Source organism: Platalea leucorodia (genome assembly GCF_965183815.1).
Source record: "Platalea leucorodia genome assembly, chromosome: 8".
Lineage (NCBI taxonomy): Eukaryota > Metazoa > Chordata > Aves > Pelecaniformes > Threskiornithidae > Platalea > Platalea leucorodia.
This window is the reverse complement of record NC_138830.1, coordinates 39,328,500-39,342,357: the sequence shown is the minus strand read 5'-3', so window position 1 is coordinate 39,342,357 and position 13,858 is coordinate 39,328,500. Positions and strand designations below refer to the sequence as shown.

General features: G+C 35.8%; 1 protein-coding gene across 2 annotated transcripts in view; it reads left to right on the top strand.

Moving 5' to 3' along the window:
* FTO (FTO alpha-ketoglutarate dependent dioxygenase) overlaps nucleotides 1–13,858 on the top strand; it is a 250,077-nt gene that overhangs the window by 68,440 nt on the left and 167,779 nt on the right. For both annotated transcript variants that reach the window (XM_082319178.1, XM_082319177.1), the window contains 3 exons: nucleotides 2,531–2,610; nucleotides 4,414–4,557; nucleotides 11,920–12,039. In XM_082319178.1, the coding sequence (XP_082175304.1) occupies nucleotides 2,531–2,610; nucleotides 4,414–4,557; nucleotides 11,920–12,039 (344 nt within the window). The remainder of the gene's footprint in view (nucleotides 1–2,530; nucleotides 2,611–4,413; nucleotides 4,558–11,919; nucleotides 12,040–13,858) is intronic.

Sequence of the window (13,858 nt, the reverse complement as noted above, 5' to 3'; positions counted from 1 at the left end):
ATAAGTTCAAGAGAACTGTCTGACAAATAACTTACCTGCCTGCAGTTTTCCAAAGCAGGACTGATACATATATTTCTACTTCTATATGCATGGGTATAATACTGGAGAGGTGGTGTTTTGGTTTTCCAAACCTGACCGATCAGCATTTAGTCCTGTAAAACTGATGTTAACTCCATACGCATTGTATTTTACGTGAAGCCACGAGAGCGCTATGGTGGTTTTGACATGGGTGTCCAAGGAAGGTAACAGTTTTGGTTTGGCTCTAAAACCAAAATAGTAATCTGGATGTAGTGTTCTGTATCTGAATAAAAGCTTTTGCTGCCAAATGGACAATGGCCAATTTAACAAAGAGTGCTTTTTCTTTTCAATTAATATATTTTTAGAAGAAAAAGATAAGCAAATCTTTACTGTAATCTTTTAAGACCTAGAATGTATTTTTCAAATATCCCTTGAGACATGCAATCCATGAAGCTTCAACTATTTTTGTACAATTACAGTTTTAGATGAATTATAAACTCTTAAATTAAAATTACAGGCTTCTTTCTAAGAGTCGTAAAGGATTAGAGACAGTTGGAAGCAATTTCAAGGAGTAGCTCTACAATGAAAGATTTGCCAAGGGTTTGAATAAAGGTGCAAATCAAAATGTATTACGTTTAATGCTATGTTTGCTACATAAAACACACCACAATGAATAGGCACTGAATGTGATGGTGGAATTGTTTAGGTTTGTTTTCTGTTGCAGTTCTTGAAAGTGATTGTGATATTTAAATATTGCAATGTCCAGAGATAATATTGTTCTGTGGCCCTTGCAGGACTTGGCTCTATGCAATTTAACCCTCATATGTTTATGTAGGGAATCGCTTTTTCCTATGTTTCTTTTGTTTGTTTTGGAGTGTTTTTTCAAGCGTTTCAACTTCACCTATCTGCAAACCTCATGCAAACAGAAAATAAGCCTCCCATCTAAACTTTCTCAGTGGGAATTCAGTCCTGTTTCATAACACTTCTCTGCCTATTCCTTATATAAATTGTTTTTCTGATTTTTATTTTTTCAAGTTTGTGATGCTATCTGCTGTCTTGGGTATGAACTTTGTTAATAGTTGCTTATAAAATTCATAAGAAGACACTGTTCTTACAACTATGATACATTCAGTCATTTTTCTGAATTCTTGTTCATTAGACTTTTCTCAGTTTTAAATTTTCAGTCTTGTTGCAAGGTAAAGTAAAAGTTTTCTATATATTTTTTCAGTAATAAAGAGAATACCATTAAACCTTACATGCCATGTTCTTTTCAGTCTGATAGTCTGTTATTGTGGTCAGAAGAGCATTTTCAAAAATTGGTAGGAATTTAGGTTATCAGGTTTCAGGTATGCAAATATTGATCTCTTAAAGAGAAATTATATTTATGTGATGGAAGAATGAAGTTTGATAATTTCTCATCATGCTGTATTCAGATGACTGAAGTTAAGTTCCCTGAAAGAGTAGATATTGTTGAAAATACAGACTCCAAGTTAACTAGCATTTTGTAGGTCTCTATTCCTGTTCTCTTCTAATTTTGTCTATGGCGGTTTTTTGCTTGGTGACACTTCAGGTCACCTAGTTTTGTATGGTTTTTTAGTCTCTTTCTACTAACTTACAAAACCATAACCCAGGAGTGATTTTACAGAAATTTTTGATAGATAATCCTGAATGTCTTGTTAAGGTTGAGAGGGCAGCATAATTTTAACACCAGAACTCTTTGAATTGAAAGCACTTCATGAATGGTTTTCAGTGTAACAGTGGGTGTTGTTACTAGATTTAATCTGAACTTTTCCAGAGGAATACATTTCCTCTAAAAAGTGCTAATTTGTCAAAATTCAAGCATTCTTCAGTTATGATAATTTTGACAAAACTGATGGCAACCAAGTAGATTCTATCTACAGAGGTTTATGGGGTTGTTTGTTTGCCAGTTTGTGAACTCAAGTCCATGACAGCCCTCTGGCAGGCTACAAGAAAGTCACAAATGGAATGCTTGGGAGACAGGTCTTTTAGCAGATTGTGCTTTCTGGGTTCCCAGTTTCTTGGCTCTGAGCTGAAGGGAAAACTTCAGATAAATTTCAGATAAAAAGATGAAATAATGTGTCTTTGATGTTTTTCTTTCTTTGTTTCTTTTTTCAAGAAATGTCAGTACTGTTTAGTGATTTTTGAGAAGAGAGATTGTAATTTCTGAGTAATCTTGTTTATAGTAATCCTCAATTTTGAAAGAATTAATTTGTTTAGTGGAACTTTTCCTGTAACAGGTGGGAAAATGCCACTTCTAAACTGTATAAACTGGGAGAAAACTAATATGAAGAGATCTTTGTAACACTAGGACAGTGAATAGTTATCATGCTCTGCTAAACATTAGAGCTCTATGGAGATAGTACTATCTGACTGAATTCCCTGTTTTTTCTTTAAATGTTTAATGTAGTGTCTTTAATTCATATTCAGCCAGAATAAGTTTTATTAAGTATAATTTTTTCACTGTACTTAAATTTTTCTAATCTCTCCCTAGATGATCTCAATATGACACATCAGCACTGTGTTCTGGCTGGTTTTTCACCTCGATTCAGCTCAACTCACAGAGTGGCAGATGTAAGTATCAAAAATGGTTTGCTCTTTGGTCATTCGTAAAACTATTATTCTGGTGCTGTATAGGTAGCATCATGTTGTCTTATCCAGAACTGTAGTTCACATTTATGCTTATGACTGTTTTCTTGAACAACTGCTATTTGTTTATTTTTGGATTGAGGTGTTCTTGTTTCTATATTGGTAGTTTGCCTAAACTCACAGTTAGGCATATAAAATACCAATTAAGAATGTGCTACACCACACCTCATGGATTGCTGATGAAATGAAGAAACAACTGTATTTTTACCTGAAATGTTTTAAAACTTTTTTGCTGTGTTCATATCCCAGTCCTAGTTGAAAGGCAATGTTCACGATGAGATAGAAATACTCAAAACACATCAGCAGTGTCCACTGGCAAAAATGGTCAGAACAACTAAGATCGGTCATGAGTATGCTTTAAATTGGATCCTTCTGTGCATCTGAGGACTGAAGAAGTGGAAAAGTGATACAGTCCCTTGTCTCAGAGTCATTCTGAGATAACAAGTCTTCAGCCTGATATTTTCAATTGCTAAGACACCTTTTTTTTTTTTTTAACTAGGCCTCTGCTCCCTGTTCCTTTCCATGGCATTATCAGTAGTTTTGTTTATGTAGTATTCTAATGGGAAAGCATACAGAAAAATAAAAATAGACTGTATTGTAAAAACATATTTTAAAAAATTACAATTACCGCTTTCTTCTTTCAGCAAGGCAAAATATACCACTATTAAAGTAAGAGAGATATATGTATCCATATACTTCTTTTTTTCCCCATTACTCTTCCTAATATGTGTTGGAATGGAAATGAAGCAATAGCACCGAACATGGACATATAAATGCATATACATTGTAATATAAAACAAAGTGCCTTAATTTTCCGAACAAATACACGCTCTGCTTGCTTGAACTGGGATTTGACATAAAGTATACTGTACATTTTAAAACAAATATTTCTGTATTTTACATTTCTCATTTTGAGTGCTCTGACCTACTGCTTCTGTCTCTGTGTTGCCTTTGCAGGAAAATGCACACTTATTTTCACAGTATGAAAAGCTTCTCTATTAAGTGATTATGCTTTGTTTTTGTAAACTGTTGTGACTTCAAGTTACAGAGTATGGAATTTTTTTTTTGCAAAGAATATGAGACCAGGATGTCCTTATTCACAATTATTCCTGGAAATTTAACTGAAGGTACAGATATTTAATTGAAAATAATTAAAGGATATAGATGTCTTCTTTCTTTTGTTTCAAAAGGATTTTTACAGATTTCCTTCTCATTTTGAAGGAAATTTAATGAAAACAAAACAAAAGGAGTAGAAGTGCAAATTTGTTTTGTTCATATTCTCTAGGCCTTGTAAGCAGACAGCTCTCAGGCTGCACGTGGAACTCCATTTTAGTGTTACTGGGAGCCCATGCAACTGTGCAAATACAACTGATTCTGAAATACTATCAAAAACTGGCCAGGAAGCAATGGAAAGTATGGCCATGTTTCTCTATGCCATATTTTTAAAGTAAATTTAAAAGGAGTTCTTTTCTTTCTCCATTCAATCTACGCTGTACTGGTTGGCTAGATGTCAGATTGATTAGACTTTTGCGTAATTTATATCAGTAACTATATAGACAATCCAGGAGGTATTACGCTTTTGTTTAAAAGATCATGAAATAAAGTTACAGAAATACATCCCTTCTGCTCCTTCACTTTGATTATTTCAGAAGCAAATAGTTCAGTATATTTGAGAAATATATATGTTCTGAAGTGGTTATATATAAATTTTTTATTGTATCTTTATAGTGTTCAAGAGGAACATTGGAATACATAATTGGACAATGTGAACTAGCACTCCAGAATTTACAGACTGATTCTGATTCAGTGGCTTTATCTTTGAAATCATTGGAAACTGCAGTTGTAAAGCAAGTAGAAGAAATACATAATGAGGTGAGATTATCTGCACTGAAAATACTTCATCCAGATTCTGAGAGGTGCAGTCTGCTTATGGAGTTAATGGCAATTAAGTGTGTTCAGCTGCTCTCAAGGCATTACTCTGTATAAGTTTGAAATGTGTTTTTTGACTTTTTTTACTTGGGTACAGTAATTGGGATTAATTTGGGATTGATACTTTCATTCCCATGAAGTTTTCATTTTTCCTTCTTAAGATCCCTCTGCTGGTAGAGTAAAAGAGTAGTTTCAGTAAGATTATGCCAAATCTGATAGTGTGGTGGACAAACCAAACTACTCTAGCACTTCCCTAACAAAAAGGGAGAGAGAAAAAAAATTAGAGGGAAAGAGCCGGTAAAATTTTTCAGTTGTTTGTCAGGTGTTGAACCCGGTTTTTACAGAATGCCAGGTGTGACACAGTTGTGAGTATGTGCTTTAAATTATATTCTGAAGAAAATACAGTGGAAATAATTGTGAGGAGCATATTTAAATAGGTCATTCTGTGTTACAAAACATGCAAGTGTAACAATGCACTTCCACAGGATTCTGCTGAATCTGGCAGTGCTTTCTTGTTTGAAGTACAGATCTGGAGTCTTAACAAACACATTGATTTGACAAATGAACTGAAAATATCAGACACTATTTTGGAAAACTGCAGAAACAGGTATTTTTTCTGTGGTATAAACAGTAGGCAGTATCACAAAAAACATAATTTGGCCTATTCTGTGTTAGTGGATAGAGTCAGGAATGTGACACAATGGACTGGGTTGTCTTACAAGGGTAGTCTTTATGAAGATGGTAAATGTAAGACTTCTCTCTCTTTTTTTTTTTTTTTTTTTTTTCTTCCTCCCTTTTTTTTTGAAGTTACAGAAAATGTAGTCAAAGCTATGTACTGGGAGTTTAAAATGACAGATTGTTTAGCTGCTCTGGAAAGCTGTCCTTCTACCTGAAACAAAGCTTTCAGCTGTTCCTAACTGTAAAGCACTGATGATCATCTCTCTTTAAAAATGGCTATAGCAACCAGTTAATACAAACTTCTGAACCACTTTTTGCTTAAATATCAGTGTTTTTTTACAGTACTCCTAGATTCAGAAATTTTGAAAGAGCTGTTCTGTATTTCTACTAAGATAAGTATGATCACTCTTAGGAGCCATATAGTACATAGGTAATTTTCACTCAAATTAGAATTTGTGTAAACTGTTTAAATTGCTGTCTGCTGAGGAATATAATATTGTGTATTGTTACTAAAACTTTATAGAACATATTTTTATCTGTATTGTGTTTACAGTTGTTAAAATTGAGTATAGTAAAGGCAAAAGATTTGCACCCTTGACTTTTAGCAAAACAGCTCCTAGAGCAATTTAAAGAAGTCTGATGCATGCAGGGTTTTACAAAACATTAATCAGGCTCAGTCCATAAAACTATACACATATGTGGTTTGCACAGCTAGGGCCACATGCACAGCTGGTGTAAATTTGCACGGGTCCTTTAACATCAAAGACGTGCCGTTTACATCAGGTGAGAGACTAGCCCCTGGTGTTTGCAGTCACCTGAATAATTTTGCTATATGACATACAGGGATGTTTCCTGTTACGCATATGGGATATACTGTAACAGAAATCATTGTTTAACTTGTACATATTGTGCACTTAGACTTAGTAGGCACATTGGATCTATATTTCATTTGAAAAGAGAGTATCCACTCAGCTATTTATTTTTTTTTTAATTCTTTTTTCCAAAGGTCACCTCTTCACTTGAAGGATAAATTCTGTATGTTAAAGTGCTATTTAAATTTCATTTATTGGCTGCACAAGTAGACAAAATTACTAGTGGCTTATCACTGTGGTAAATGCACGTTTTGTTTTTGAGCATCACTGAAGTGAAAACATAGGGATCTGTGAGGCTAATTCAACTATTTTTTGCATGTAAAAGCTTCCCACCTTCTTTTACTCGCTGTGTGATAAACCTTTGTATTTTCAGGCACTAATACAGGTTTTAGGTTCAGTTTTCTCAGGCAGGTGAAGAACAAGAATGTGTTTTGTTTCTTTAAAGAATCAAACTGTTTACTGATGAAAATGAGTCTTCCATTTGATTGGTGTGTTCAGGATTTGGTCACTGGGGTTTTTTTGTTGTTGTTTTGGTGTGGTTTTTTTTTTTCCTTAGTGTGTTAGTATTTTTACATACAAAAGACAAAATTGCACAAAAAGCCGAACATAGAATTAATGAAGAACTGCCACCCAATTTTGCCTGTGTATTTCTGTTCTGATATACAGCTTTCTGTGCTAGTTCTAAACCTCCTTGTGAATTTTTTTCTGTTCTTCTGGACGAGAGATCATGAGCTTGGACTTAGGTAGTATTCCCATCTCTAGAGGAGGTGGTACAGTTGTTTTTTATTTTCAAATATTATCATAACTGAAGTTCTTCACAGGGTTTAACTCCGATAATTAGATGTAGCCATTGTTCTAGATTCTTTATCTTCCTGAAATGCTATGGGTTTGGTTTTTTTACCCCTCTTGCTGACACCTCTGAAGTGGTCATCAGAGATCATTAACCGGAACAGAACCATCACAGTACCATCAAGTGTGACTGAGCAAAAATATAGTAGTTTAGCACAGATTCAGTCTGTGTTGAAATTAACTGCTCTGCCAAATGAGGTCTGGATGAATTATCTGTGTCTGCTAGAGGTAAAAACCCTAAGAACAAGTCTGAAAGAATGAGGTATGATTCTGTGCCTTCACTTTTGTATTCCTGGTCAGGAAAATTGACTTGCTGTGCTGATAAAGTGGGTTTGAACTGAAGATCTGAAGCATAGCTGGAGTCTTAGTTTTTTCCATTTTTGTGGTGGGCAGAGAAACCTCTAAAAGAGGTATGGGTGAGTATCTGGGGGATGTCTTTACTGATGTTAGATTTCCCAGAGTTCATTTGTTAGAGCCCTGTCTTGGATGTCTTGACAGAGGCCTTCCTGTCGAAAAAGTAAGATGCTAACCTGAGGAGGTTTTTAGCATCTCTAGCAGGCAGCCAGGTAGAAGTTTAATATTTCCTTAGACTTAGCTTTGTTGTCATGGTCTCCCTCACTAAAACAGCCTTCAAAAGAATATCTGAGTAATTGCGAGGTATGTGCTGTTTGTTAGATGTGTGAGTTACTTCACTCCCAGTATGTACTTTGTAGTTGTAAGTAAAGATAACCTTAATTAAGGGTGTTCACGTGCTGCTTGTCTGAGTAGCTTATGGGCATGAAGTCTGAACAAATACTTCAATGGCAGTGTATCCAGTGAACGGACTTTAGCAGGGTGAACAGAAGTAGTTACCTGGACAGCTGTGAAGTGCAATAGCCTAACAATACACACACGGTGTTAAGAGATTGAAGTTACCCCTTTAAGCAATCAGGTTGCTGTTTGGCCAGTAATAATTTATCCTGAAATAAATGATCTTGCAGAGTTCACTAAATGTGAACCTCTTGCCCCTACTGAATCACACTTGGCTTTCCAAAATACATACAGCTGCTGGGTATGTCCCAAACAGAGCTACAGGGGGCCTGGGGAAACCCATTGGCAAATAAATGCTTTTTAAAGTAATAAAATACTGCTGGACAGATGATCTAAATGCTCATCCATATAAAAATAAATCTGCAGAAAAGATCATCGCCAGCCTATTCTTCATGTTTCAAAGAAAATCTCTTTTCCTTGCTCTGAGTAATGCAAAATCTGGTAATAGTTCATGTTGTGTGAGTTAGTGTCAAGGCTTCTTTATTTGCCAACACCACACTAATAATCGGATGTTCTCTATGAGGTAAAACACTAGAGGAAGCTTTTTTAGTACTTGGGGATTGTGTTGAAAATGTAGCAGTGTTCAAAGTAAGTACTCAAGTTTGAAAAGTTAGGGTTTTGTCCTCATCATTGTTTTTGCTCAGCTGTGATTATCAAATCCTGATTACCACGATTAAAACTTGAGACTGAATTGGTTGCTCTGTTGCTTATGAGATACAGTCACTTTTGCCTACAGAAAATCTATTTTTATGGCAGCAGTAGATAAATTTAAGTGTGGTGAATGCACAGGGATGTAGAAGATCTTGAGCTAGCTAAGTTGAAGGTATACGGTGTTAGACACTGAGGTCACTGCTGAGATAGGGTAGCGGTGTACGCAGCCAAAGGAAGGTTAATATGTTTTAGCACATCACAGTGAGCTGACAGCACGGTTGGTGGCTGGCTAGTACGGCAGAGAGAAAATATAGATCACCTACATGTGTGGCATTTAATAACCAATACTTTTAAATAATTGACAGAGGAGCACTGCCTCACAAAATGTCAAATGCTACAGTTGGCCTTTTACTACTCAGTATTGACTATAACCTAAAATTGGCCTTTCATCATTGTTTAAAGGACAACTTGAGAATATGTTGAGGTTAAGACATAGGAGGCCTGATTCTGAGCTTACTTGCACAGATGTAAGTCATAAGTGAAAACTAATTAGGAGATGAAAATTGTTCCTCAAACACTCAGCATATATATTTTTATATATTAATATGTTTAAACTGTCCTGTTCAGTCATGTAAAATGCTTTCTAATGATAACTACAGTTAGCTCTGATATATGGGAGTCTCCAAATTAAACCTCTTTGACAAAATCCTTGGCAAGAGCTGTTAAGCTGAGAGTTTTCTCACAGATGATGAACGTTCTGTAACTTCGGTTCCGCTAAGGCTAGAATTGAGTGCTTTGTCTCTCTCCAGTATTTACTGATGTGGTGTTTTTTTTTTTCCTGGTACAGCTCCTCCTGTTTGTGGAAGGAGGCAAGCCAATAGGAGCGCCTTCCTGCTACAGGAAAAGATATTACTGAACAGAGTTCAATGAAAGCAAGAGAACACAGAGCTTTTAAGAGAACTTGGAAAGCAGATAGCATATGTTCCTGTTAAAACATGTACTTAGTAATGAATGTGGTGTAGAAAGTGTTCATGTGCTAATTAAAAATACTAAACAAACTTAGCATAACTGGAATCTCTGGATATTTTTAGCAAAACTAAGTATTTATGCTTGCATATATATAAAACAAGGATAGAGTGACAGAGAAATCATGTCACCATTGCCTTATCAGGATGATTTTTTTTTTTATTTTTTTTTTCAGAATCAACAGTTACCTGGTCAGAGGTGATAGTTCAGAGCAGTCACTTGTCAAGCAGCTTGATGGCTAAGTTGGTGGGTGAAACATTGTTTTTCTCCCCAACCTTCATTTTATTAACTCAGTTTGGAGCTAAACAGAGATGTTTTTAGATGAATGTGGACCTGAGTTTATAGAGCCCTAATAAATGGTAGTCCACATCAATTAAACAGCTACATGTTGCAGTTTGGTACACTGACCTCTGATGAGACCAGCTAATCCTGCAGAAAATTAACTAGCCTTTTGCTAAACTTTACCTCTTGCACCTAAAAAGCAGCTCTTCTGAGTCAAGTTGTATATTCTGTATAGGATCAAGATACATTTAAAATTTGGCCAAGATGCCAGACTTAAATTAGACTGAAATTACATAGATTAATGTAGCAAATCAATATGACTAGTCAAAAATCAGATTGACTGAAATAGATTCTTGTCATGATGAGCCATATTGTAACATTGATTTTAATTTTTAAAAAAAATTTTTTCATTGATTAGTGGCCTCGTGACTTATTTCATGAAACATGTTTGCCAGACATCATGTGTTAGAGCCCTTTGGTGGTAGAGGCCAGCAAAGCCAAAAAGAAGTGGGGGGAGAAGAAAGTGTTGAATGCTTAAAAATCTAGTTGAACTGTCGATATGCTCAGCCTTCCCAAAACTGTGTATACTGATTTTTTTTAACAAACCATAACTTGATCCTTTATATCTTGTTCATACTGCAGAGGAAGAAAACTTTCCTTCAGCTTTTTTTAGGAAGGACGTCATCAAACTTCTGTTCTAAAAAGTCACTAGGCTAGCAGTCAGGGTTTTTTAAAATATTTTAAGATCTATATCTGCCAACTAATCATGTTGTTATATTTTACCAACAAAGTTACTTTAATATCCTTTTTACACATTTCACATTTAAGTATCTTTTATTGTAATCTTTAACATATATTGACCAAACATTTAGTTAATGTTAACTGGAACACTTTCAGATTTCTGTAGCCATTCTGTTCACCTTTGCAGGAAAGAAAGCATTAGGTGACAGCTTTGGGCAGTTTTCTTTATTCTTTCACCTTGGCAAGTTGTCTTTGTTTGCATCGTCGGAGCTGAGCAGGGATAAATAAAAACTTCTTTGTGGTACAAATAATGATAAAAGCAGCTTTGAACTCGGTGTGAAACACAACTACCACAACAAATACAGAATTCTAAAGACCAGAACTATGCATTACTATTACAGGAGAAAAGGCTCAGTGGAAATTAGGATAAATGGAATTATTTTGCCTAAAGAATATTTGATGAGTTATATAGTTCTATTACGTTTTAGTAAGCTAATATTTCTCTTGTCTTAAAGTTGATGGGCCATCCATATATGAAATTTAAAAAAAAAAACCCAACTAATAGAGTATTACATCATTTGCTGTGTTTCATATTCTAAATAAAAGTATTAGCTTGCTTCTGATGGAACTTTTATTGCTTCAGTGGGGGCGGTTGTTTTCTGTATAAAGCACAGTTTCCACACAAGCTTTGTCCTAGAAAAACCTGTTACTTCAGATGCCCCGAAAAGCTGAAACCTGGTTTTTCACCCATGGTGCGTGCGCACTGTTGTGTGTCAGAGGGTTTTGATGTAAGGGCAGACCCAGCAGAGGGAGCACAAGCCCTTTGGGGACACCCCCTCTCCCCTACAGGTCTGCCTGAGCTGGGTGCCTCCTGTTGAGACCCAGTTAATCCAAAAGTTATTGGTAGCCTATCTGGTAACCAGATTGTTCGGTAAAGTATGAGAAACTATGATTCATGATAATGCTGCGCTCTCATTCCATAGCAATTGACTAGGCTGCATTCTAGCGATTTTATTACTGCAAGTTTTTTCAATCTTTTATATGACCGAAATATTTTCAAACCCGCAATGTTAATCAAAATAAGCCAGAGTTGGTACATATTGGACTGAATTGTAAGTAAACCTGAACTTCTAATGTTCTTTGTACAGGTACCAGATGTAAAGAAAAGAGTTGGGGTTTACACCTCTCTAGGTTTGAAGGGAGTAGCTTGGGTCGCAAATTCATGTGGAACAGAAGTAAACAACTGGGTGTAAGGGTGCATTTAGAAATGAGTACTTTGGTAACCTTCTCCTTTTCTATGGGATTGTTTAGGTATAGCTGGATTCATGCATTACCCTATTCCTGCCCCAAATAATGAACATAGATGTTTATGCTACCATATGTTTTTATCTTGCAGGTTGAATTTGAGTGGCTTAGGCAGTTTTGGTTTCAAGGCAAGCGGTATTTGAAGTTCAGTGATTGGTGGCTTAAGCCTATGGCTAAATTGGAAGAATTTTGGAGAAAAATGGAGATTATGGTAAGTACTAGTTTTATAGTCTAAAGCCTCTAGAGTGTAATGCTGAGAGCACTCACAATTATGTTTTTAATTGTACTATAGTAACAGGATTTAAACTTTATTCAGAACATATGAAAAGTAGAATTGATGTCAGCCTTCCACTCCCTCATCTTATTTCTCTTGCCGAGTAGCCAGAAGAAATGTGTGCGAAATAAGATCCAAAAAACCAAGAGGAGATTTTAGTTATTTCCTGACGTCGCTTGTTTTTAAAGTTTGACAGCCTCATAAGATCACAGTCATATATTACATCACACCAATTGGTACATGAAACTGTGCATTGTCAACTTTTCCGTACAACGCCAAGATAGACACCTCTGTCAACGACAACAATGATGAATGCATCTGGGGAAAGTTGAGAGTAAAATCTGATAATCTGGAGGGACAACTATCTGGCTGTAGTCCACCTGCACATTTACACCATAGCTAGAACCAACAAGAGGAGATTAGTTTCTTGAATAATTGTAGTGATATTGGTTCCTGTATAGTTGAATGCACATCCCTGCTTTCTTTGAAAACGGACTCAGTGACAAGCACTGTTAGCCTGCTTGCTGTTGCTGTCCAAGCAGAGACTTTGCTAGTGTGTTTGATACAATTGCCAGCATGCTTGCTTCTAGATTTGTGCACAGACGGAACTATACGGAGAAACAGGGCTTGCTCATATCCTTATGTCTGCATTAGAAGTTGCTTCTCAGTTATTTCTGCTGGTCACAGCATAAGCCTCAGTTTGCTCATAGTTGACTTGGAAAAGTTTGTAATGTACCTGAGGATGCTGAATATGATTTGTAGTAGAGGTGTTTTTGAATCTCTGGAGGTACAATGCAACACAAATACGCTCTTGAGTTTTGAGGGAAATGTTGTGACTCACTAACCTGCTCAAACGTATTGTAAGCTTTTCCAGCAGTGACTGGTTTCAGTGGAAAAGTGGAGCTTTCATTTGTGAAATCAGTTGCCACAAGGAATCAGTGAACATTAAACTTTCCTACAAAAGGAGAGAAATTATTTATAACTTGTTTATGTGGGGTTTTTCCCTCATTCTTGTGTTCTTATGTGCTCCCATTCTTGAATGACCTTTATAATTAAAAAAAAATATTTTGGTTTGTTTTTCTTGCAAATGACAACTTACTCTCTTGTAACACAGGCTTAGATGAGGTAGAGACAAGAATGTTTGATTGTTGTTTTATATCTGTTGTGTGTTGAGAACATGGAAAAACAGCAAACTCAGGAATTCTCAAGGGTTAGGTTTTCTGCAATTGGTGTGACATTACCATGTGTCTCTAATTAGAAACATGGTGGCGTCAGTGTATCTCCTTTCAACAGGCCTCAGGATGATATTTATCAGCAAACTGAAGGTTGGGCCAAGACAGAAGCTGCTTCTAATTTAAATTTTAAAAATTGCTTTAATGTTTTATGACTTATAACATATTAATCACAATTAATTTCAGCTATTGAATGAGACAGAAGAGAATGTTAATTGAGAATGTCTGTTTTGTTGAGTCTTTAAGTAAATTTGATGCTTACTGTATTTGGGACTTGGAGGTAGGCTGGGTTTTTTTGGGGTTTAACCTACATTTTGTCCTTTAGTGTTTCATAAAATGACAGTAGGGGGCAATGTTGAGCCGCAGTTTTAATGCAACAACGGGCACTGACTTCATAAAAATACATGGAAATGTAGCATTAACATCAGGAATTATCCCTGTTGCTTCAAGTTAGCTGTAATCTCTAAGATTCCATAACACAGGAAATCAATTGTGGGTTAACAAATTCAACAGCAATTTAACAT